This window comes from Paroedura picta, chromosome 7, assembly GCF_049243985.1.
Source record: "Paroedura picta isolate Pp20150507F chromosome 7, Ppicta_v3.0, whole genome shotgun sequence".
In the NCBI taxonomy this organism is placed as follows: domain Eukaryota; kingdom Metazoa; phylum Chordata; class Lepidosauria; order Squamata; family Gekkonidae; genus Paroedura; species Paroedura picta.
The window spans coordinates 122,533,031-122,559,063 of NC_135375.1; the positions used below are offsets into that span (position 1 = coordinate 122,533,031).

Below are 26,033 nucleotides of genomic sequence, written 5' to 3' on the forward strand. Positions count from 1 at the left end.
CCTGCAGAGAACCTGTTCGGCATTCAATGTGCAAACTTGGATTTGTTTCCCTTTGATTTGGGTCTGGTCCCCAGGTGCTCTTGAAATGCATGCCAATGTTGAGTGGTCTGTGGGAGATTTGCAGACAGTTTTGGTTGTTAACCTTTTCCTGGGCACCCTGTTTCATCATTTTCCCTTCTCCTTTCTCATTCTGTCTGTTATGTCGGCAATACCCCTCATTCTACCTGGCCAAGGGCTTGCTTACTTCCTACTGGCCGTGGGCTTTGCTGCATTTTTGGGGTTCGTTCTGGCCCCATGGGGGGTTGGTTTATTCCCTGATTCCTGCATGCATTTTTGTGCCTTGGTTCCCCCCATTCTCCCCTCGCCCCAGTTCTTTGGAGACCAGTTTTACACTGACATTTCTCTAAAAGCAAATTGGGAGTTGCCCTTTTCCTCACGCGTAATGCTTCTGTGGGTTTCCTTTTGCCTCTTACACCGACCTCGAGACAGTCTTTTGAAGACTAGACCACTTCCTTCTCCCCCCCCCCCCAATGATGAGGGGTTTAATTATTTTTAACAGTCCTAGGAGAAGAGGAAGGCAGCCGAAAATGAGATGGATTAACTCAAAAAATGAAGGCTAGTTTGTGAGACCTGTCTAGTTTGTGAGACCCAGGCAAAGTTGTTGAGGATAGGACATCTTGTAGGTTACTCATTCGTAGGGTTCCCACCAGTCAGAAATCGCTTGGCTCGCATCGCTCACCATGATAGCGAAGCAAGAACTGAGGTGGCTGTAATCGTGGGTACTGTAACGTTCTTGGTAATTTGGCTGATTTAATTTGCTTAAAGCAAGATCTGGCTGCAGGCCTTGGAGCTAGAAGAAGTTGCACTGGCTTTCCTAGACTTCTGCATTTGACTAATTTCCACAATTCATGCAAAGCCATTGCAACTGGGGTATGTGGGGAGGTTTTGGGGTGTTCTGGAAGGAAACCGAAAGCAGAGAAAGAAAAAGAACATTTTGGACCAGTAAGTTACCAGACGTCCTCTTTTTAGAGGTCCTCTTTTAGAGAGTCAGTGTGGTGTGGTGACTAAGAGTGGTGGCTTCTAATCTGGCAAGATGGATTTGATGCCCCGCACCTCCTCCACTGCAACCAGCTCGGTGACCTTGGCCTTGCCACAGCACCAATAGAGCTGTTCTCACAGAAAAGTCCCGTCAGAAGTTCTCTCAGCCTCACCCACCTCGCAGGGTGTCTGTTGTGGGGAGAGGAAAGGGAAGGTGAATGTAAGCTGCTTTGAGACTCCTTCGGGCTGTGAAAAGCAGGGCATGAAAACCAAGTCTTCTTCATCATCTGTTCTTTTTAAAAAGGGAGAGGGAATAGTAAGGCCAAATCACTTGACTTCTACCTTTTCTGTTTCAGGGAATATGTTTCCGACCATTGGAGATGTCCACCTAGCTCCCTTCACGGATGAGCAGCTCTACATGGAGCAGTTCACCAAGGCGAACTTCTGGTGAGCTCCCGTCCAACACTTTTGAGTCCTCTTCGGTGGCTGTGGCTGTTGTTTAGGCCTCCAGGCTTGGTAGCCCCCGGTCGTTTCCCGTTAGCCTGCTCTCCAGTCCATTCCCAGCCCACAATAACTCCTGTAGGCGATGGGACCTCATGTTCTCTGCGCTCCTAGAAGTGAGGAATGAGACTCCCCACCCTGAACGTCCCCACTGCCTCCAGCCTCATTAACCATCACGAACACACGGATGAGTCCTGAGCGTCTGACCTGCCTGCTGATTCAGAATGTATGTTTTCCGAAGAAGGAAATGCCTTTCTCAAAATAGAAAGGAAATGCCCAGGACTTCTTTGCACCTGAGGCCTTGCTTGTCTTGCCAAAATGTCCGGGCAGCCTGCATGTTTCCTGTGGGCATGATGCTTGATTTAAATCCCCATCCGAAAGGATTTTTGACCAAAGCGGAAAGGAAAAGAGTCAGTTACCCGTCCCTTGGCAATGAATCGCTTCCTAATCTAGCTTTACAATCAGGTTCCTAAGACAACCTAAGAGAAGTTCTGGCTGGATCAGGCCAGTGAAGGGTCTAGTGCAGCATCGTGTTCCTCACAGCCAAGAACCAGTTGCCCCCGAGGTCCAGCAAGCAGGGCAGAGAGGCCAAGACCTTTGCCCGTGTCACCTCTGAAGGCTGGCGTTCAGAAGTTTGCCGCCTCTAAATATGGAGGCTCCCTTTAGCCATTATAGGTAGTCCCTACTGATTGGAACCACCCTCCGTGAATCTGACCCCCTTTTAAGACAGCAGAGTCCACAATGTAATTGCTCCTTGAGGAAAAAGATCTTTAAAATTTCACTCACTCACTCACTCACTCACTCACTCACTCACTCACTCACTCACTCACTCATTCATTCATTCATTCATTCATTCATTCATTCATTCATTCATTCATTCATTCATTCATTCATTCATTCATTCCCTTTTTATCCTGCCCTCCCCTACAGCTCTGGGCAGTTTACCACACAGATCAATATACATGCTCCAGTGTAAAATAAGATTCAACACACTCCAGAATTAGATTCAGTGAATTTCAGCAATGTTATTAACCATTTAACCATTAACTATTAAACGTTTAAACGTTTAACCATAGCTTAGCAGGTTGGCCGAACTGAGGATTAACCCGTGATGTATCCAGTGGGCATGTCTGATAGGAGGGGGTTCTGGAGGGCCTGGTTATTAGCTCACTGGCCCCAACCAAAAGTTTGGCAGAAGAGCTCTGTTTTGCAGGCCCTGTGGAACTGTGCTGGCTCCTGTAGGGCCCGGATCTTCTCTGGGTGCTCATTCTGCCAAGGGGGGGCAAGGACAGAGAACGACTCAATTCTCCCTTCTTTCTGTTCTGAATCTATTGCCCTCCAGCTTAATTGGGAAGCATTACCCCTTCTGCACTGTTCTGTAAAGAGATGTCCACCATAGATAGAATCATAGAATAATAGAGTTGGAAGGAGGGGCCTCATGGGTCATCTAGTCCAACCCCTGCACTATGCAGGACACTCACAACCCTATCACTCATCTACTGTAACCTGCCACCCCTTTGCCTTCACAGAATCAGCCTCTCTGTCAGATGGCTATCCAGCCTCTGTTTAAAAATTTCCAAAGATGGAGAACCCACCACCTCCCGAGGAAGCCTGTTCCACTGAGAAACCATTTTAACTGTCAGGAACTTCTTCCGGATGTTTAGACGGAATTTCTTTTGAATTAATTTCATCTCATTCATTCTGGTCTGTCCCTCTGGGGCAAGAGAGAACAATTCTGCTCCATCCTCCATATGGCACCCTTTTAAATACTTGAAGATGGTTATCAGATCCCCTCTCAGTCATCTCCTCTCTAGGCTAAACAGACCAAGCTCCCCCAACCTTTCTTCATATGCCTTGGTCTCCAAACCCCTCACCATCTTTGTTGCAAACCCCTCTGGACATGCTCCAGTTTGTCAACATCCCTCTTAAATTGGGGTGCCCAAAACTGAACACAGGACTCCAAGTGAGGCCGAACCAGAGCAGAGTAAAGCGGTACCATCACCTCCCGTGATCTGGACACGATATTCCATTTGATACAGCCCAAAATCCCATTTGCCTTTCTAGCCACTGAGTCACACTGTTCAATGTATGGTCTACTAAGACTCCTAGATCCTTTTCGCACATGCTACTGCCAAGACAAGTCTCCCCCATCCTATATCGGTGTATTTGGGTTTTTTCCTACCTAAATGCAGAACTTTACATTTGTCCCTATTGAACTTCATTTTATTCAGTTTAGCCCGCTTCTCAAGCCTATCAAGATCATCCTGTATTCTGTTGCTGTCTTCGGTTGTGTTTGCTTCCCCTCCCAGCTTAGTATCATCTGCAAATTTAATATGTATCCCCTGTGCATAAACTAGGCTAAGCCTGCACATGTCCAACGTATAGGTTCTCATGCCAAGGAGGATTGGACTGGAGCTGGGGGTAGACCTTAGCAGGGTTTGTTTTCTAGATGTATCCCGTCAGCCTTCCATAAAGCTGCTGGCCTTCCCAGAATGCACTCTGTCAAGCAGAAGCTCATAGGCATGGCAGGGGGGGTTGTTCATTCTACCACAACCCAGCAATTCATTAATTTTATTTTACAAAATCTTTAGCTACCCTCTCATGGGATACCAAGGCAGCTAACAGATGAACACTTACAGGCTTTTTCAATTTTTTTACTGTTGAGAAGCCCCTGAAACATTCTTTTGGCTTTGGGAAATCCCAGAAATGGTGCAATTGGGCAAAATATGGTTGGGAAGTAGAGCTGCGGACATACCCAGCTGAGGCCCTATCCCTTCCCACCCCCGCCAGGCCCATTGTTAGCCATTTTAGAAGGGGGGCAGGTTGACATGACTGTATATGGTCATATATATCCGATAAATGTTTATCTCATTAAAATATATATATTAAAATTAATAAACCTATTCCAGAAACCCTTTCATGACCATCAAGAAACCACAAGGTTTCATGAAACCCAGCTTGAGGAAGCCTGGCTTACATAATACAATCACATTTTAAACCCATTTATCTCCCCCCTAAAAAACCCCATGCCCACATGAGTTAAATAGTTAAATGAAAAGCTAAAATGATTGAAAACCATGTCCAGGAAGGAAGGATACGAAACAAAACCCAAAACGTCTTTCCCTGCTGGCAGAAGATGGCAACAGGAAGAGATGGACAAATCTCCCGGGGGGGGGGAGGAGGGGGAGAGTTCCGGAACTTTGGTGCCATGGCCGGTCCAGGTGGCCCCCTGCCTAATCTCAGAAGACACGGCACCTTAAGCAGCACTTCTGAAGATGACCACAGTAGTCGGGTGGATTCATTAGAGCAGAGGTAGTCAACCTGTGGTCCTCCAGATGTCCATGGACTACAATTCCTATGAGCCCCCGCCAGGAAATGCTGGCAGAGGCTCATGGGAATTGTAGTCCATGGACATCTGGAGGACCGCAGGTTGACTACCTCTGCATTAGAGAGGAGGCCAGCCTTTCTCAACTTTTTAACCTATTTTTTTCCAATTCAAATATTTTATTGTGGTATCATTATATATATATATATATATATATATGCATACCCATTACTAATACATCAGTTCACTAACCTAAAACTCAAACACAAATAAAAGTCAAGATCTGTGACATAACATTTTACTTAAAACCTACTGCTAATATATTAAATTTTACAGATCTTCATAAAGTCTGGATGTTTTTTTTCCCCATATAGTTCCAAAACAATGCCCATTGCTTAATGTATTTTCTGAGAACGGGGTATTTGTAAACGACAAACAATTTGGCAACTTCAGCATAGTCCAACAATTTCCTTAACCACTCTTTAGTTGAGGGAATATCAGGGGTCCTCCATTTAGAAGCGAAAACAATTCTAGCTGCAGAAGTCGCTTACATAAATAGCACTCTTAAGATCCTTATGAACCCTGCCCTCTAAAAAATTCAACAAAAATAGCTGTTTTCCCCCCCAAATTAAATCTTAACATTTTTAAAATTCCTCAAGCATATTATCCCAAAATTGCCTTGCCTTCTTACATTCCCAACACATGTGGAAAAAGTCAGCCTTCTCCTTACATTTCCAACATTTGTATTCCATTTTGCAAGCCTACCAGGAGTAAGAGGCCAATGATAAACCATTTTATACATATTCTCCAAGATAGAATAGCAAGGGGTAAACTGCATATTGAACTTCCACAACCTTTCTTACCATTGAGAAATCCCTGAAACATTCTTCAGGCTTTGAGAAACCCCTGAAGTGGTGGAGAACGTGATTGGGGAACAGCTGCAGACACGCCTACCCAAGGCCCCTCCCCACCCCCTCCAGGCCCATCAGTGGCCATTTTGAGGGGCCGGGGAGGTCAACATGACCATAACAATGGGAATCATAACCGAAGACAACAAGTTTGATAACATCATAACATTTCACATGAGAACAACCTCCCATAGGAAGTTGGTTTGGGTCTAGACTGCCAGGTGGGTGTCTGGGGGGTCCAGAGGAATGATGTTAAGTTGATCAGCCTCAACCGAATGCCTAGCGGAAGAGCTCCCTTTTGCATGGTCATATCTCCCGATAAATATTTAACAAACTTTTAAAAAGGCATAAAAAATTAACTCCCACCTGTTTGGGAAACCCTTCCAGAGCGAACAAGAAACCCCAGGAGACAGATGCCTTGGGAAGATGGCGGGTGGTTTTTCCCCTCTTGGCATTTACAGAATACCAACCATCTCTTTCTGTGTTTTCCTCATCTTGCAGGTACCAGCCGTCCTTTCATGGCGTGGATTTGTCAGCACTTCGGGGTGCAGCAGTAGACGAATATTTCAGGCAGCCTGTTGTGGTAAGCATGATGGCCATAGAACTCTGGTTTTGGACCAGGGGGTCCAATTCTATGGGCACCCAAAGAAAGTGTCCCCATCCTCCATGGTCTCCAGTGGGGCAGGAGAATCGCAAGGCAATGCAAGCCCAGCAGAATGTCCAAGAAAATCTCTGCAGTAGAAAGTGAAATGTGTTTTTCAAAGCCAGCAACAGAACCAGTGCCCAATGCCCAGCAGAACCAGTGCCACTGTGGGGGGGGCACTTCTGCAAGGACAGCAGAGCCCTGTGCCTTTGTAGTAAAGGCCAGCACAGAAATCACAATCCGAGCAAGGGAGAAAGGGGCTGATAAGGACCTCAGAGCCAGTGCAATAGTAGCAGCAGGGGAAAGCTAGAAGAGAAATCACGAGGAGCCGGAACCAAAAAGCCCCTCCTCTCTCACACTCCTGACCCAAACAGGAGAAAGGGGAGAAAGCAGAGGAAACATGAAACAAGGCCTTGCACCCCACCCCCAACTCCCCCAAACAGATAAAAAGGAGGAAAATAGCACAGAAGGGGAGTGAGAGTTCAATTAAAATAACTGATTTTTTTAAACCTCCCAAGCACAGAGAAGGACCCCCCTCCCCCAAGAGAGAACCAAGTTTTAAACCCGCTCCAAAGAATCAAAGCCGGAGGAAGGAACCGTTGGCTTCCCCACCTACCACCAGACCCAAAGGACAACAAACTCCCCAGAAATAACTGCAAGCCACAAAACCAGAAGGAACTAAAACCTAGGAATAAAGTCAAAAGAAACAAAAAAGAAGGCCTAAGGTCCCCCCCAATCTCCTCGGGGCTGAGGATCCTGAGCAAATTTTGCTCACTAGAGTTTCAAGCTCTTTGGGGACATAGCCGTGTTGTGTAACATCACCTGTCAGTTCCAATCAACTCAGATGGAATCCTGGCCTGGTTGCTGCCTGCCTGCCCAGTCTGTGCTTAGCCAGGAATGACCATGAGCCAGCAACATCCTCCTTGGAGCCCTGTCCCCCTTCCCCGATGGTGTGCCTGCCCTCGTGGCCCCCGAGCCAGTGTTTTTCACCAGCATCTATTTGTTCTTCCACAGGATACCTTTGATATCAGGATTCTCATGGCCAAATCTGTTAAATACACAGTGAACTTCTTAGACGCCAAAGAAGCGGATTTGCACAGGTAACTTCCCCTCGGAGGCAGCAGGGAGAGCAATGTCCTGCCTGGTTCTTCGGTTTTCTGGCACTGTGGGGTTGGGAGGCAGCCCAGAGCCCTGTTTCTTTTCACCCACGTGCTCGGTTGCAGACCCCCACACGAGCCTCCAGGGCTCCGGTCTTGCTGGTGTGTAGGGAAGGGCACATGAAACCCCACGTGGCTGACGTTTCCCAGCCACCTCTGACAATGCACAGCTCTGACTCTGACCTGCAAAAGAGACACAATCAAGCCCTCCCCCCCCCCCCAATGGTTCTTTGGGTTCAGGGAAAGGAAGGAGCTGAGGTCACGGGCAGCCGGCAGTGCCTCTTGTCGGCCTTTTCTGCCGGTCCCCTTCTCCTCCGGGCTGTGTCTCGTGCTTGTCATTGTTCCCCATGTGGTGGTGAAGAAGCCAAGCAGTTGGTGCATCGTTGGAGCATGGCTTTTATGTGCAATTGGCTGTAGCCTCGGTCCACCCCCCCCCACACACACACACACAGGTTAATTGACACACCAGCTGCTGAGTCAGGTTTTTGGTCTCTCGGGGTCAGCCTCGCCTTCTGCAGCGTTGGCAGCAGGTGCCCTGTAGTGCCTGTCCATGGAGATTCCAGGGATAGAACCTGGGGCCTTCCTCATTCTTTGCCACTGCACCCCTGCTTCTCTCTCACGAGCAGTCGTCTGCGTGTGCGTCAAGGGCCATCACGTCACTGCCGATTTACGGCAGCTGTAGCAAGGCAGCTTCAGGATAACCGAGGAGCGGAGGGTGCTTTCCACAGCCTTCTTCTGCAGAGGGATTCTGGAGCGTAGCTGTGTTGGTCAGGAGCTGGAGTCCAGGGGCAGCTTCAAGTTTGCCCCAAGAGACAGAGGAAGCAGCAAAACGACGACCACGGTCTACCTTCAGGCACACCTTGAGGGTCCTTGTGCTAGGGATGTGCACCTTGGCTCGGCTCGACTACCTTGGTGATCACCGAAGCCCCAGGCAGTGCTTGGCCGCCCCTGCTCTCCACGCCATGATACTAGCCTCCTACGTGCCGCCTGGGGCTTTGCTGATCGCCAAGGTGGCTGTGCACATCCCTACCTTGTGCTACTTGCCAAACCAATGTTCTTTTTTTAAGTCTGCCAGTCAGAAACCTTCTGGGGCAAAAGCCCTGCTTGGTCCCACCCCCTTTTTAAACGTTAACGGGAAAGTTGTTGGTGAGTGCCCCACTGCCCACGAGCGCCGTCTTGGGAACCGTGGCTTAACCGTAACTTCTGCTGTCTCCACAATCTGGGAGGAACTCCAGCGGGCAGGTGTTTTGGTTGCTTGAGGCGCCCGAGGTGGAGGAGTCAGCCCCTTTCTGCTTGCTGCCCTTACTTTGAACTGGGCAGGGTCTTCCCAGTAAACCCAGTTTGCCAGGGACGGACCAGAATAGGTGCCGTCTGGAATGACGGCCTCAGCCGCCCCTTGCGTGGCTTGGCCAAAAGCCTAGCAGTCCCTCCCGGAGCCTATTAATCATGCTTCATGGGCTGCAGCTGGCCAGAGAGCTGCATGGCAGGAGGGCGGGGGACGGGACACACCTGTTGATGACATCTCCTCTGTTGCTTTGCAGGATAGAGATCCCTTTCAAATTCCACATGCTGCATTCAGGTCTGGTCCACGGTCTGGCTTTCTGGTTCGACGTAGCTTTCATCGGTACAATGTAAGTGACAGAGGCAGCTGACCCATCGGCCGGCATTTAGGTTGCGGATTTAGCTTAGGAGCAGGGGACCAGTGATATCGACCTTTTGATCTATGAAGATAGATTGAGGGACTTGGGAATGTTCAGCCTGGAGAAAAGGAGGTTGAGAGGGGACATGATAGCCCTTTTTAAGTATTTGAAAGGTTGTCACTTGGAGGAGGGCAGGATGCTGTTTCTGCTGGCTGCAGAGGAGAGGACACGCAGTAATGGGTTTAAACTTCAATTACAACGAAATAGGCTAGATATCAGGAAAAAGTTTTTCACAGTCAGAGTAGTTCAGCAGTGGAATAGGCTGCCTAAGGAGGTGGTGAGCGCCCCCTCACTGGAAGTCTTCAAGCAAAGGTTGGATACACACTTTTCTTGGATGCTTTAGGATGCTTAGGGCTGATCCTGTGTTGAGCAGGGGGTTGGACTAGATGGCCTGTATGGCCCCTTCCAACTCTATGATTCTATGATTCTATATCAAAGTTTCAGGAAACCCTGGTGTTTCTTCATGGCCCTGGGTGGGAGTTAAATATTTATTTGAATTTGTTAAACATGCATTGGGTGAAATGACCCATGTTGACTTGCCTCCCCTCCCAAAATGGCCACTGATGGGCCTGGAGGGGGTGGCAGGGGGAGGGGCCCCAGGTGGGCGTGTCCACAGCTCTGCTTGCCAACCATATTCTGCAGGATCGCGCCACTTCTGGGGTTTCTCGAAGCCTTAAGAATGTTTCAGAGAGTCTCAGCAATTAAAAAATTGAGAAAGGCTGCCTTATATGGATAGTTGGAAGTTTAGTATCGTGCTTTAAAAGGGTTTATGGAGCTTTGTTTTAGTTTATTTTCAAAATCCTATGCCGCCTTCCTCAAGAGCTCAGGGCAGCTCAGGTCATATCAAAGACAACACAAAAGCAGCAGGAAATCAACCTTGAGGTGCCAAACGAAATCATCTGGGTTTCATCAGTGCATACAGGTCAGGCAGGGGTAGTCAAACTGCGGCCCTCCAGATGTCCATGGACTACAATTCCCATGAGCCCCTGCCAGCGTCCGCTGGCAGGGGCTCATGGGAATTGTAGTCCATGGACATCTGGAGGGCCGCAGTTTGACTACCCCTGGGCTAGATAGACACACCAAATCACAGCAGAGAGATAATCATGGCAGAACTACATGGGAGCTTTGCGTCCAACCACCAAAAGGACCGAGCCTCCCAAGAAGGACGAGGCGAGGGCTAGCCAGACGACGGGAAGGCTGCTCTCCCTAACGCTCTCGCTTGTCGTTTCCCTCCTCCCGCCAGAATGACCGTTTGGCTCTCGACCGCTCCCACAGAGCCTCTGACGCATTGGTACCAAGTGCGCTGCCTCTTTCAGTCTCCGCTGTTCGCCAAGGCAGGCGACACCCTCTCAGGGACGTGCCTTCTCATCGCCAACAAGCGGTAAGCTGGCCGGGGCGGCTCCTTCTCGGCCGAGAGAGCAACAGCCGCATCCTGTCGGGTCAGCCCATCTCGTTGCCATCATGGTGCCTTGGAAGACATTCAGAAGACACCCCCCCCCCCGCTGATTCAGGCCCCTCTAGGCTAAACCAGTCTCGTTCTTTCGGCCTGTCTTAATGGTGCTGTCCTTGCGGTCCAGAGCAGCCCTAGAGGTCAGCGTGGCGGGTGCGAGAGGTGCTTCCTGTGGACTTGCTGCTTGGTTGGCTCGTTTGCTAACATCAGCCAAGGGATGGGAACAAAACTAGAAGGATGGGTGAGAACCCCACTTGGCTGATTCCCCCCCCCCCCCGGAGCGTAGAAAAGTGCCACCTTCTGTTTATCTTCAGAGGTCCTGCGTAGGGCGTGGTGTTTTCCAAGATGAGATGGGCGGCAGTCTGGGTCGGTCATGGCACCAGCGTCCCGGATCTGCTGGGCATGGAAGGTTTATTTGATTAATTGATTTATTTTTACATGTATACCCCACCTCTCATGACAACGTCGCCTCGAGGCGGCTTACAAAATAAAGCCATAAAAACAATATATATCCCATAACATCCCATTTAAAAACGGCAATAACATTGCACGTAATATTCCACAGTTAATCCAGCCAAAATGTTATTAGATCTTTATTATAATCCTGGGATTTTCGGAAGGGGGGGGGACCCCCCCCTCCCCGACCAAAACTCCAGTCAACGTCCCCCGGGCTTAACCAGACGCCTGGTGGAAGAACTCCGTCTTGCAGGCCCTGTGGATATCCAAGAAGTGCTCCTGTGAGTCAGTTGAATAAGACATCTTTATAGATCTCCCTTTCTGCCCAAGGGAAACGAGTAGATTTGCAGGGAGGGGCTTGTAGATCAGGGCAGAGATTGGAGGGGAAGGCTGAGCTATCCTCAGTCCAGCTTCCCTCAGTCCTGACCTTCAAAGCATTCTTTGGGGCCAGTGGAAGAGGCTTGGCTGTCCCCCCCCCCCAAAAAAAAGTATCTAGTTTGCACCTTGGTTTCAGACCCCTCTGGTGGGAATCCCCCCCCCCCCCCCCGCTCACTTAGTGGACAGAGTCCTTCAGTCTTCATGACAGCCTGCCGGCCATTCAGAAGGAGAGTAAGACTGTTAAAAAAAAAACTGCTGCCAAATTGCCTTTCTGATATACCGGAGCGTGTTGGTTTGGGTTTTATTTATTTTCTTTACTTATTTTACCATTAAATTTTTCAGCCGCCGCTCTCAGGCCAGTTGGCATGTGGCAGTTTATCCTCAATAAAACAATAAAATGATAAAACAACCCCATTTCATCTCAGAATCCTCCCCTATAGAAGCCCCCCTCCCCTCTGGCTCCACAGACACCCCATCCCTTTTCCCCAATCTCAGGGCGGATGTTTGAGTAATGCTTGGGTGGATGGTTAGACCCCATAGATCTTCTGTGCCCTGGCCTCGACCAAACGCCTGGCGGAAGAGCTCTGTCTCATAGGCCCTGCGGAACTGCGATAGTTCCGCCCAGGCCCTTAGCTTCCCCCAGGCTTTTCAGAAAACTGGATTTGGATTTTTGCATCACCTCCTCCTTTGGCCCCCACTTCTCTGGAGTTCAGCACAGTTTTTTGGGGCCCTGCATCCTGGGCGGATTTGGAGTTTGGGGGTTTGCCTGCTCTTTCCCCCGTGTTTCTCCTCATGAGACCTGTGACCAAGGAGGACGTTGTGTCGTCACCTGTGGTCACCTCCCTGGCTGCTGTGCTGGCTTATTTCTCATGGATGAATGGCCAAGGGTCCAGGGCCACGAAGGGGGGCTGGAGCTTGTTGCCCAGATGCGGTTGGCGCGACGGGAGGGAAGCTGCTTGTCGCTCACCAAATCATCGAGGAGGTCCTGGGTTTGTGCCATTTAGTGGAGGAGTGGGACTGCTTCACTGCTGCGTTTCCACTGTAGCACAAAATTGAACAGTGTGAGAAGTGCAATGGAAGCGGACAGTGAGGGGAGGGGGAACAAGTGGGACTTATCTTCAGGAGCCTCTGTGTTGGAGGAGAAGGCAGCCACCAGCCCAAAGCAACCTCCGAGGGGCCATCCCCTGACCTGAACGAGTAAATAGAGTAGTGCAGGGGTGGCCAAACCGTGGCTCTCCAGAGGTCCATGGACTACCATTCCCATGAGCCCCTGCCAGCATGCACTAGCAGGGGCTCATGGGAATGGTAGTGCATGGACCTCTGGAGAGCCACGGTTTGGCCACCCCTGGAGTATTGGCTGCCCCTCACCTCTCTCTCTGCTCGCTCCTGAGGGCCTTGGGCTGGAAGCGGTTCTGCTGAGTGTTCAGGACTGGTGGCTCATCAAAGGGCCTTCCCTCTCTCTGTCTTCCAGGCAGAGTTACGACATCAGTATTGTTGCGCAAGTGGACCAGACGGGCTCCAAGTCGAGCAACCTCCTGGATCTGAAAAACCCATTCTTCAGGTAGGTCAGAACCAGCCCACAAAGGCCTCCACAGTGCAGCGCAAAGCAGCAAAACACGTCGCCTATTCACAGCATCATAGCCTTGGAAGGCACCTCCAGGCTCACCGACCCCTGCAGAACACAGGAAATTCACAAGTACCTGCCACTTGCAGTGACGCCAATCCCATGCTTAATCCCCCCCCCCCACAAAAAAAAAGAAAAGAAGAAGAAACAGAATCCCTCAACAGGTTGGCCTGGAAGGAATTCACCTCCCAATCCCCAAGTGGTGATCGGCACTTCCCTGGGCCTGCCAGAAAGGGCCACAAGAGCCAAGCTGAGACACAATCCCTTCTGCCCACCCACTCTCCATCTGCCTAAATTCACAGAATCCCCCCTTTCCTTGAAGGATCTGTGGTCAGATATGTTTGAACTTGCTTCAGTTGTCCAGTAGAACGTCCAGTCCCTGCTGCCCTATAAGATGAAAATGTCCATGAGCATATTGGGGGGATTCCTTTGCACCCCAGGTATCTCCAAAGATAAAAACAGCCATCACCCTTCTAGGGGAACTGTCCCCGTCCCCCAGCTCTGCTCAGTAATGTTTGGGGACCCCATGTTGGTTGGTGCACTTCTGTTCAGAAAACCTCACTCCATGGACAGACAGGTGGGGGCTCACACATCTGTGGTACAGTCAGGTGAGAAGCCGTGTTGGTCTGAAGCAGCAGTACAGCGTTTGAATCCGGGGGCACCTTTAAGCCCAAGAAAGATGTATTCAAGGTACAAACTTTCGTTTGCCTCCCATACTTCATCACGTCCAGTGGAGCAAAGTGTCCTCAGCCTTTACAGAGAGTAGAGAGAAGGTGGCTGGAAGGGAGGTGGGATTAATGGCCAAGAAGGGCTGGCCAGAGTGAGGATACAGAAGAGATAATAGCTGAGGTTGTGTGGCACCTTGGCATAGTGGAGAAGAGTTCTAATCTGGCTTCTAATCTGGCAAGGTCGTGCTGGTCAATGACCGTAAATAAATAAATTATATATCTATAATCAGGCAAGGTGGGTTGGATTCCCTGCTCCTCCACCTGTAGCTAGCTAGCTTGGGCTAGTCACAATCCTGTTAGAGCTTTCCTGACCGAGCAGTCCTGTCAGAGCTTTCAGCCCCACCTACCTCACAGGGTGTCTGTTGTGGGGAGAGGGAAGGGAAGGTAGTTGGAAGCTGCTTTGAGCCTCCTTCGGGTAGAGAAAAGCAGCATATAAGAACCAACTCTTCTTCTTCTTCTTCTTCAGTGATCTCAGGGCTCTCTCAGCCTCCCCTCCCTCACAGGGTGTCTGTTGTGGGGAGAGGAAAGGGAAGGTGAATGGAAGCCGCTTGGAGACTCCTTCGAGCAGTGAAAAGTGGGGCCTAGAAACCAACTTTTCTTCTGCTTCATAATAGCTGCGGTTGGAGTAGGGCACTGAATGGCCATGAATAAGCACCCAAATACAGGAGTTAACAAATTAAATTCAACGGCACCTACAGCAGCTTATTGGCTGAGAGGACCACCTGCTTCCCCAGTTGCCAGCTCGAGGATAAAAAGGAGGACAGAAGATGGTCAGGCACTTGGATGTTAGGCATATCCCGATGCACACGAAAGCTCATACCTTGAACAAAGGTTTGTGGGCCTTCAAGGTGCCAGACTTAGATCTGTGGTCCACTAAGACGTTGACTTGCTAGAGCTACCGTAGCTGTCTCCCCCCCCCCCCCCGCTGCCAATCAGTATGCAGATTCTGCCCATTGCATTTTTTACTCTTGGAATTTCCCCTGGTTTCATCGGAAGCACATTTCTTCTTTGGGGTCTTTGTCCTGATTAACCTTCAGCCTCCATACCCACTCTGGGCAACTGGGCACTAGATTCTTGGTGTCTGAGAACTGTTTGTTCCTGCCGTCTGCTTCCTGCCTTTTGGCCAACTCGTAATCTGTAAGAGGTTATTTTGCTGAGTTATTGTTACTGTTCTGACCGAGCAGTGATATCAGACCTCTCTCAGCCTCACTCACCCCACAGGGTGTCTGCTGTGGGGAGAGGAAGGGAAGGCGAATAGAAGCCGCTTTGAGCCTCCTTCGGGTAAGGAAAAGCGGCATCTAAGAACCAACTCTTCTTCTTCTTCTTCTTCTTCTTCTTCTTCTTCTTCTTCTTCTTCTTCTTCTTCTTCTTCTTCTTCTTCTTCTTCTTCTTCTTCTTCTTCTTCTTCTTCTTCTTCTTCTTCTTCTTCTTCTTCTTCTTCTTCTTCTTCTTCTTCTTCTTCTTCTTCTTCTTCTTCTTCTTCTTCTTCTTCTTCTTCTTACAGCTCCAAGCCAGCTAGCATTGTTGTCATCTAATAAAATGCTTAGCAGCAAATAAATGCTTATAAATGTGAACGTTGAAAACAGAATTAATCTAAAAATGTATCAGGGTTAGTAGCATGCCCAAGGCATGAAAAATTTCTAATAACTTGTTGCCATCATTTGCATGTTATGGCCCAATATTTGGCTGTGTTTGGAAACTTCAGGGTGTCCTCCGGGAAGGAGGCTCTTAACTTTTCCTTACTCAGAATTCCTGGAGCGAGGGGTGGGGGTGTGTTGATCTTATTGTGGAACACCTGAAAAGGACATTCCTCTCGTCCTGTGACTGCTCTCTGTCATGAGATACCTTGTCAAAAGTCCAAGCGTGTGCTGTCTGCTGGGTAGCCCTTACCCTCCTGTTAAGACGCCCCCAAAACTCCAAGAAGTTAGACAAGGAGGACCTTTGCAGGAAGCCACGTCAGTTCCCCCTTGGCAACCTGTGTTTTTTCTGTGCCTAAAGATCTTGTCATTAAGAACACTCCCTGCTAGTTTACGAGGGACAGGGGTTAGGCTGGCATTGGCATCCTGAACAAAAATATTGGATCGGAACGTTTCCCCAGCCGCGATGACTTGAGTCTGTCTGTCTGTCTTCCAGGTACACGGGTACCACTCCTTCACCCCCGCCAGGATCACACTACACCTCACCTTCGGAGAACATGTGGAACACTGGCGCCTCCTACAACATGAACACAGGGATGGGAGTTGCTGGTATGGGACTTCCTTGTTCGTGGCGGTTTGGCTTCCTGCGCGGAAAGTCTGCTGGCCCCAATGTCTTAAGCTGTCCATGGAAGCCAGGAGCACCCCTCGGCCTGAGTTTCCTGAATTGTCTTCGGGGTGGCCCAACGGGCTACTTCACGGCCTTGTTCCCTTAAGAGGGGGGAGGGCGTTCTGACCACCCCAGGGGCTTAGTAACCTCCACACGTAAAAAGTGCATGTAGTTGTTGAGGAATTGCCTTGACTTGGGTGATAGGGGCGAGTTTCTCTTCCAAGAAGCAGCCCCACTGGCATTATTGCGCGAACATTGATTGAGTTACTCCTTGGTAGTAAAGGGAATGTGGCACCTAGGGTTTTTTACTCTGTGTCATGATCACCGTAACCACTACTCACTGGCCTTCATGTGCTGGCCGCTGTAGCCATGGAACTCATGTTCCACAAGAGCACCTGATAGTTGCTGCTGGGCCTGGGTTTGAAGATTCCTCCCTCAAGGGCCAAAACGGCCTGGAGGGCCTGCCCCCCCCCCCCGCCTTTTACAGCCAATGCCTCCGCTGGCAATACTGTTGTGGGTGCCCATCGACCGCCACCGAGGGCATTTCCCCCCTTGAATCTACAGGCACGGCTTCTATTATTGGGGTCTTAGGATTAACCACCCATTGCTTTTCCTTGCGGATATTATTTATGTATTTATTTTGGGATTTAGACAATTTTAACAATTTCAGGTTTTTCTGCAAAGTGGGGGCTTTTTTCAGGGTTGTAGAAATACCGGTCTTGTCTGTTCGTGGCCCCAGTCTCCAGATTTGAGTATCCACAGATTTGGCCATGTTGAAAATTAGATATAATTTTCTGTCTGTTGCGGTAAAGCAGAATACAAGTTATTATTTTTTTTAAGTGTAGGAGCATCTAACCTGATAGTACTGATGACGCTAAGGTGGTACAAAGCGGATCCCTGCCTGAGCAGGCGTCCAGCGTGAGCTCTTTGTAAGCGCCATCTTTTCTAAGTGAAGAGTGCAGTTGAAGCATGATGTTAAAATAACCTGCAGAAGCACACTGAGTATTCAGGACTGTGCAGCTAGCAATTTGGGAAGACCTTACCTGTCTCCTCCCCCGGAGGGGATTTGCCTATCTGGCCAGTCTGGTGTGGTTTTGATGTCCAGTCGCAGGGAATGCCTCTCCAAACCTTCCTAGAGGAAACGAGGCTTTCCCCGACACCGTACTTGCCGTGCCTTTGAAGCGGGCGCCCTCTAGTGGTCCATGCTGCCCCTTCTCTTTCTCCCGTGTGGTTCTGCTCAGGGGCTCCACTAGCCATGAGAATCTCAAAAGGCTGCCCCCCCCCCTTGTCTGCGAAAGTTGGAGCTGGGCCTTTCCCACGTACACAGGCAGGCAGGCCGTGGTTAGCCCCTGTCCCCCGGGATCTGGGCGATGTAGGTTCAAAGCCCCTTTCCACCTTGAAGCCTCGCTTGGTGACCTTGGGCCAGCCCCATCCGCTCTCAGCCGCCCCTCCCTCAGGGAATGGTTCTGAGGATGAATCAGGTGGGAGAACCCCGTGAACAGCTCTGGTTTCCCCACTGGGGAGAAAGGCAAGGTAGAAATGAATAATAAATAGCCCCCCGGCAGGGAAGGGGGGTCCGCCCGGCAGGAGAGCAGTGGAACACGGCTTCAGGTTTGTATTCCCTCCGCAGCAGCGTCTGGCTGAACAAAAACGACCCATTGAAGAATTCAGCACACCTGTGGGCACCTGGTCTCCTTGGGGACTCGTTTGCCTGGCTGGAGAGGATTGATTTATTTATCTTATTTATATTTATATACCGCCCTCCCTTTGATGCTTCCCATTTGATGTTTTCAGCAGTCAGAAGGAGCTGGGCAGAGCCCTGGAGTGTGTGTGTTTGTGTGTATCATCTCTGGGTTTCTCTCCTCTTTTTCCTTCTTTGTGCTTCACTCTTCTCCCCTCCTGTCCCCTGCTGCAGGGATGCCCACGGCCTACGATCTCAGCAGCGTGATCGCCGGCGGCACCAACGTTGGCCACAACAACCTTATCCCTCTAGGTGAGTTTGTCGGCCTCGTGCAGCAGGCAGCATCTGGACGGGAGCATCCCTGTGAAGCGCGAGGGGTCAGTGGCCGAGGAGCCCCCCTTCCCAATGACCGATCTTGCGGACGGCGCCTCCGGCTCTCCGGGCTTGCCGAGGGCGGGTGGCGGGGCGGGCCTTCGAAAGATTGACATGCCCTGCTTCATCCAAGTGCCTGACCCCCTGAATGCTCAGTGGAGAATGCATGTCTTGAGCCACGCAGTGACCAAAGGGGATGAGGAGGGTCCTAGCAATTTAAGTGACTAGTTGTTGTTCCTTGAAAGCCAAACTGGGAGGAAGCATGTGCAGAGTGGCAGGGAGTCTCCAGTCGAGCCAGGAGGAGACAATTTGAAGTCTTGCTGTCTCTCCTTGAGGTTAGGGAGCCGTGCCATGCGGAAAGCAAGGGGTCCTTGCGGGTAGAGTCCTGCTAGGCCTAGGAAATGAACAGAAAAACAAGGAACCTATCCAAGGCAATATTCTTGTACTAAAAATATATGTTGTTATATTAGATGTGAAGTCGTGTCCGACCCATCACGGCCCGATGGACAATGATCCTCCAGGCCTTCCTGTCCTGTACCATTCCCCGGAGTCCATTTAAGTTTGCACCGACTGCTTCAGTGACTCCATCCAGCCACCTCATTCTCTGTCGTCCCCTTCTTCTTTTGCCCTCGATCGCTCCCAGCATTAGGCTCTTCTCCAGGGAGTCCTTCCTTCTCATGAGGTGGCCAAAGTATTTGAGTTTCATCTTCAGGATCTGGCCTTCTAAGGAGCAGGCAGGGCTGATCTCCTCTAGGACTGACCGGTTTGTTCGCCTTGCAGTCCAAGGGACTCGCAAGAGTCTTCTCCAGCACCAGAGTTCAAAAGCCGCAATTCTTTGACGCTCGGCAATATATATTCAATTTTAATACAATTTTGTATATACATGAAGAATCAACCGTAACAGTTTCTAGATAATTTCCATTTTCAATATCTTTTCTTTGGTGGTTGAGTCCTCTGATATAAGATTGTTGTAACAATCGTGGAAATTACGTCAGTGTGGAAAAATCCTTCAGTATTTCCTTAGTGTTTTAATAATATCAATAGGCCATTGGCTTAAAGGCATCAGGGAATGCGAGTCAAAGACTCAACCACTGAAGAAAAGATATTGAAAACTCACCTAGGAAACTGTATTAAAATTGAATCTATATTGTTAGAACAAGAATATGGCCTTGGATAGGTTCCTTGTTTTCTGTTGTTCTTCTGTTGTGAACCTTCCTTTTTCGAGTTCCAGTCCTAGGGTATGAGCAGAACTGCCAGCGTTTTGGATTCAGTTGTCCTTTGTCCGCCTGTCCCCCAATTCGGATGGCAGCTTTTCAAAACAGCTCCCTAACTGGTTTGAATGGACATGTCGGCTGGGCTTTGAACAGAGCACTTTTGCCTGCGGTGTAACTCCTTTAGGAGGAAGGGTGCCCCAGTGGCTGTATGGATCGTCACCCAAGGATAGCGGCATGTTTAAAATCAGGCACTTCTTTGTGCCTGAAGCTCAAAGCTTAAGCATGCGCTGAATCTCAGAACTCTGACGACTCTTTGACGACTGCGGAAACAGAACGGATTTCCGTCCCCAGGGTTCTCTTCCCGCACTGACTTCTCTAGCAGCATCAGCAAATGCCGTTCCAAGCTACTTAATATTCTAGGACCCCCCAAATAGCTTTGGTAAAAGAGTGAAGAGCCTCTTGTGGCGCAGAGTGGTAAGGCAGCCGTCTGAAAGCTTTGCCCATGAGGCTGGGAGTTCAATCCCAGCAGCCGGCTCAAGGTTGACTCAGCCTTCCATCCTTCCGAGGTCGGTCAAATGAGTACCCAGCTTTCAGCTGGGGGGTAAACGGTAGTGACTGGGGAAGGCACTGGCAAACCACCCTGTATTGAGTCTGCCATGAAAATGCTAGAGGGCGTCACCCCAAGGGTCAGACATGACTCGGTGCTTGCACAGAGGATACCTTTACCTTTAAAAGAGTGGAGCTGGGGGGCCTACGGATTAATTCCCAGCCCAGAGAGCTCTTTGTAAGTGGACGCTTTGGCCCTCACTTCCGGGCTGTGTCCGCGGTGAGCACGTTCCCCGGCCTGCCGTATCGTGCCGACTCCCAACCCCGGGCCCTTAGCATTCCCGTGCCCCCACTGGGCCTTTCAGTTCTAATCCTCTGCAGAAATGCCTAGCCACAGAACACGGGACAGCACAAAGTCATTCAAACCATGTCCAAAACCTGATGAGACCCTCAGGGGACCAAAGCTTCTCTGTTTGCCCGGAGAGAATCCTTGTTCACCCCAAGCCAGTTCACCCCAAGCCGTCAAGGGTCCGATGGGTTAATCCAGCCTTTCTCTACTGTTGAGAAACTCCAGAGACATTCCTCTGGCTTCAAGAAGCCCCAGAAGTGGCCCAGTGGTGCAGAATAGGGTTAGGAAGCCCCCCCGGGAGTCCTCCCCTTCCCAGCCATTGGCCATTTGAGGGGGTCAACATGCCCATATATGGTCAAATCACCCAATTACTGTGCAACAAATATTAAAAATGCATAAAAACTTAACACCCACCCTTCCCGGGTCATCAAGAAAGCCTGGGGGTTAGTCAGCGGCAGTGGCTATTCCTGTTCCCAGGCACTCTGTGTGTGCAGAAGCAAAGGAACGTAGGCACTAAGAGGCTGTAGGGGAGGGCTGGGCTTGTCTTTCCCTGCTGCTAGGGCTCGGGGATAGAAGCCGTGAGACAAAATGTACCTGCCGCTGTGTGCCGGCAAATGGTCCCCTGCGCCAAGCTCGCTTTGGGAACAGTGACGTTTGCTCGCTCCCAGTTTCCCCCTAACTCGCGGGTGGCTGTAGATGCCTTCCCAACTGCCCTAGCATGTTCTCCATAAGCAGGGAATCTCCCAGCTCACTCGGCCCCGTCCCTCATGCTTGCCAGCCAGCCAGCCAGCCTCTTCCTGTTGCTTATCCCTTCCCTGCAGATATGAGATATATCCCAAAACCCAGGCATTTATGCACGCGTTGGTTGGAAAACCTGTCTGCTTTAGAAAGCCCCTAATAGTCTTGGTTTGGGAGATGGTTCAGACAGCTGGGATTGGGCACATCCCTGTCCCCAGTATATCCCAGTTTGTCTCCTCCCCCCCTCCCCCCCAGCCAGCTGGCGTCTCTCCGGTTGGCCGCTTTCGTTCACCACTGAAACCAACTTGAACCTGTCCTGAGCTTTCCAGAATTCCTCAGCTAAGGGCCATCTGCCTGTAGCAGAGCCTCAGCTAGAAGATCAGCTAAGAGAGGATGAATGTTAAAGGGGGGGGGGGGCAGTGCTTGACAGCTTGAAGGCCTGGGGCTCTTGCCAAGTGGATCTTTGCAAAGAAAAGCAGTAAAAAAGAGAGGCCTGCATTCTTCTAGGCGGGGCTGTTTGACCCAACTGATGCCCATGACTGTCCTGCTAAGGGCGGGGGGATGGGGCAGGGGCCTGGACAAATTGGAAGACAGACTGCTGAGTTGGTTGATAAGCAGAGGTCAGTCCCGGAAAGTGTTTCGTGGGCAGGCGGCACTTTTCAGAGCCCGGGCTGCCGACGGTCTTGGAGGTAAAGCTGGGCCCCCTCTCCATGTTCGGCACGTTCCTTTGGGGTCAGGGGGGAGGGGGAGCTCGGGACACTTGCCTTGGAGGCAGAATGATGCGCTCCCACAGCTGTCAGTCTCGACGGTCTGCTTTTTGACCGTTGAGATCCCCTGAAACATTCTTCCGGCCTAGAGACACCCCAGAAGGGGTGGGTGGGTTGGCTCATCGGTTCTACTCCTGGAGAGCAATCTGAGACCTCGTCTGCCAAGAGGAGCTTCAGGATCCTGGTTGAGGGCAAGTTTGAGTTAGGAGTGGCCATTGGAGGGAGCCACGGAGGTGGACAGACGCTTGCCTGCAGGACGCGAGATAGTCGTGGTCCCTAGAGCCGAAGGCAGCAGGCCCTGTCTGTTGTCCCCGTGGGGTTCTCTTGAGGTACGTGCCTCGTGCTTGGAGTCAGAGGAAATTCAGGGGGCTGAACTAGCGAATGCTCAGCCTGGAGGAGAGCAGGGAGAGAGGGAACAGGAGGGCTCTCTTGAAATCTTTGAAAGGTTGTTCCTTTGGAGGAGGGCAGAGAGCAGAGGAGAGCACCCACAGTATTGGCTTTAAACTACATGCAGAACTGTACCAGCAAGACAGCAGGGGAAAATGTTCACAATCAGAGTATTCAGCAGACGAATGGGCTGCCTCAGGAGGTGGGGAGCTCCCCCTCACTGGCAGTCCAAAAGCAGCGGCTGGACAGATCCTTCTCCTGGATGCTGGAGGCTGATCCTGTGTTGAGCAGGGGATCAGATGAGATAGCCTGCATGGCCCCTTCCCACTCTGGGATTCTAGGGGTCTAATCCCACAACTACCATTGCCCCCTCCCTGGCAGTTTCTCAGAGCTCATTGTCTTTTAGTTTCACTTGTCTCCTGAGGCTTGACGGCTGAGTGTGACGTAGCGGAGTGGGGAGACGGGGCCGACTTGAGCATTTCTCTTTCTTCCCAAGCAGCCAACACGGGGATTGTCAACCACACTCATTCCCGGATGGGATCCATCATGAGCACAGGGATTGTCCAAGGTAAACCCGGCCTGGCCCCGCCTGGAGCGAGGGGGGAGAGGAGTGTTGTGTGCACGGTTGGCTGCGGGGGGACCAGGCACCTCACTGGGATGGAGGAAGGAATGTCAATTTTTGGGGCTTGGAGCGGGGGTGGCAAGTGCCCAATACCTGCGGCAGCAACATTTTGGGTGTTTAAAAACAAATTAATTTGCATCATGATTTGGACATTTCCGCCTTGCCCTTTTCAGCCGCTGAGCATGCATGAGCCTTGGGACTTAGTGCAGCAAGAGCTTCCTCAGGCAAGAGGGCGCCACCCGAACCAAGTGGCTAGAGGAGATGGCGCATCGTGTGTCCCTGCGCATTTCCCATCCATCCGGCTGCACTCGCCAGCTCCTCTGTCCTGCCCCGGCCTCGGACGGCGGACGATTCTTGCCTTCCAGAAGCTCTTTCCGCAATAAGGCCACAGCTCAAGCTGCCGCTGTGCTTCTCCTCGCTCGGTTTCTTTTTAAACTGCTAGCCTTGCATGACTGCCCGGGAGTCAGAAATGGGACCTATCAATCCATTGCCAAAATGTATTTGCAGATAGGATATCCAAATGCAAAGGGTTGTGCTGTTGTTGTTTTTAATTCTGCACATTTAAAGGAAAGGAAAAAGTTAGCTCCTTGCTGGAGCAGTGCCATTTGCCAGAAAAAGAAAGGTTAGCAGTCGATGGTGAGACTCCTCTGCCGGAAAGCACCATTGTTGCGTCTGCCCCTGCGGCGTGGACCTGACCTGTCGTCTCTCCCCTGCAGGCTCTTCTAGCGGCCAGAGCGGAGGCTCCTCGAGCTCCCACTACCCCGTCAACAGCCAGTTCACCATGGGGGGGCCGGCGATCTCAATGGCCTCGCCCATGTCCATCACCACCAACACAATGCATTACGGGAGCTAAGAGACCCTCGCCCAACCTCTGAACTCACAGCACCAGGAAGCCAAATGAAGTTGACTCTCCCTGCTCCTCTGCCTGCTGCGCCTCACCAGTTTGGCAGCCTCACCTCTGGATCCCTGTCCTCCCGCCCGACTCCTGCTAGGCCGGCCAGAGGCCTCATCCCCTTTGTACGATAGAAGACTCCCCCAGGGGCCCTTCGGTAGTGGACTTGTACACTTTTTTAAAAGAATGAAATGTGGAAACTTCGACACGCTCACCCATGACTTTTGAGTCCCTGCGGTCGCCGCGTCGCCCATGGGACGGGCCTCCTCCGCCCGATTGGCTATAGGGACGGAACCGTGGCGGGGCGTTTTGGCAGTATTTTTGAGCAGCTCCACTGCGGCGACGTGAGCCCCCGTGGTATTGCAGAAGGCGGTGGCGGCCGCCCACGGCCAACGGGGCAAAGGCAAACAAGCGCCTAGCTGCAGGCCCTCGATTTCTCGCCCGCCCCCGCCCCCAGGCCAGCGTTTTACTGCTTTAATGAGACTTTGGAGGCCTCCCTCCCGTAGCAGAGGGGAAAAGCCCTCCCTGCTGTAGGTCTTGAGTCCTGGGCGGCACAAGCATCTAGTCAGCCGGTCTGATCAATGTTTGTGTTTGGGGGAACCTTGCCGTAGCATCGACAGGCGAAACGAATTAAGAAGACGAATGTACCAAAAAGAAAGGAGAAAAGAGGTTGCTGGCCGAACGTGGCGTGGGTGGCGTCTTGGTATCCTGTTGCTCACCTGGATGGCTTGCTCAGTGGTGGCCCCCTCCCCAGCATCTGCTGTGCGTCCCCCCGATGGTTCCAGCTGTGGCCTTGGGCCCCTCCCCCCTCACCTGAGCAGGCAGCGGGGACCGGACAGCCAGCAGCCTGTGACGTGGACTGACTCTGCCACTACGCTAGCCACCAGGGACTCTAGCATAGATTGTTCTGGCATCTGTTATGGAGAAGCCCCCGTTCCTTTGTAGTCTTCGTATGTGTAACCTGTAGCCCCCTGACAGTATTTCGTTTTTCCTCCTCCATCTTTTCTCCCCTCTTCCGGAGCCACTAGCTGGCGTTTCTGAAAGGACTTGGCAGGGACCCCCCTTTTTACGGAGAGAGGGAAAGTGGGTTTTCCTTTGGCGGTTTTCTTTTGCCTCCCGGCGTGGGCTTGCAGGGACGACTCTCGTGGGGGTGGAGGGAGGGGAACGTTGACACAGAATCTCCCCTTGGGGCCTGAATTGTGTGGGGTCCACTCAGAGCCAATTGTGAAGTCTGGATGATCAATGATTTTGTGACTGTTAAAATAAAACACGGGAGGGTTTTGAAGCTTCGACTGCTGTGCCTGCTCGCCCCCCCGGCCCCCACACCCTCCCAGTCCCGCGTTTGGGATGCAAGCCACTGGGGAGGCCTTGCTTGCTCCGCAGCTCAGCCCTATCCTTGGCCTCCGCGCAGCAGGGTCCTTGAGAAGATGTCCATGGACTACAGTTCCCATCAGCCCCTGCCAGAGAGCCACAGTTTGGCCACCCCTGAGTCTCAAGCCCCGGGCAGTCGCTGCTGCCACTCCCTCTGCCCGCTCTCTTCAGGGGCTTCCCGCAGTCCTTTCCGCTGCAGGCCGTTCACCGGAGTCCGCTTGGCACAGGAAGAGCTGGATGACACCAGTGACCCCGGACACTGTCGGTCAGAGAGCTTCTCAGCAAGGAAGGAGCCTAGATAGATTTTTAAAATCTTTCAAAAAGAGGAGGGGGAGGAAGGGGGAGTAGTGGCTCCTCTGCACATGAACCTATAAAAGGCTTCCAGGTACCTCAATTCAGTTGTCCTTTGCCTGCCGAGCATCCGGGTATTGGGAGAGTCGTAGGGCATTTGCCTCGACAGTGTTGTAATACAAGTGGCTCAACTGCATTAATGGCATGGATGCAACCTTTCTTGACTTTTTTACTGTTGAGAAACCCGTGAAATATTCTTCAGGCTTTGAGAAACCCCAGAAGTGGCCCAGTGGTGCAGAACGTGGGTGGGAAGTGCAGCTGTGGACACGCCCACCCGGGCCCCTCCCCTTCCCACCCCCTCCAGGCCCATCACTGGCCGTTTGGGGAGGGGAGGGTCATATCATACAATATGACCATGTATGGTCATATCACCTGATTAATGTTTAACAAATGGTGTGTGTGTGTGTGTGTGTGTGTTAAAAATGTATGAACTCCCACCCATTTGGGAAACCCCTCCAGGGCCCTCAAGAAACCCCCGGGCTTCACAGAACCCTGGTTGGGAAAGCCTCCCATGCATTTGTAGGGGAGGTG

General features: G+C 51.2%; 1 protein-coding gene across 3 annotated transcripts in view; it reads left to right on the forward strand.

The window, feature by feature from the left end:
* The window catches only part of CARM1 (coactivator associated arginine methyltransferase 1), a 58,997-nt gene extending 33,932 nt beyond the window's left edge, over positions 1 to 25,065 (forward strand). Inside the window, exons 7-16 of one of the 3 annotated variants that reach the window (XM_077346269.1) lie at positions 1,395 to 1,485; positions 6,274 to 6,355; positions 7,430 to 7,515; positions 9,114 to 9,203; positions 10,516 to 10,653; positions 13,028 to 13,117; positions 16,042 to 16,154; positions 18,128 to 18,205; positions 22,763 to 22,834; positions 23,605 to 25,065. In XM_077346269.1, the coding sequence (XP_077202384.1) occupies positions 1,395 to 1,485; positions 6,274 to 6,355; positions 7,430 to 7,515; positions 9,114 to 9,203; positions 10,516 to 10,653; positions 13,028 to 13,117; positions 16,042 to 16,154; positions 18,128 to 18,205; positions 22,763 to 22,834; positions 23,605 to 23,741 (977 nt within the window). In that variant the 3' untranslated portion in view covers positions 23,742 to 25,065. The remainder of the gene's footprint in view (positions 1 to 1,394; positions 1,486 to 6,273; positions 6,356 to 7,429; positions 7,516 to 9,113; positions 9,204 to 10,515; positions 10,654 to 13,027; positions 13,118 to 16,041; positions 16,155 to 18,127; positions 18,206 to 22,762; positions 22,835 to 23,604) is intronic. The other 2 variants (XM_077346270.1, XM_077346271.1) reach the window with 2 other exon arrangements.
* The last annotated feature ends 968 nt before the right edge of the window (positions 25,066 to 26,033 follow it).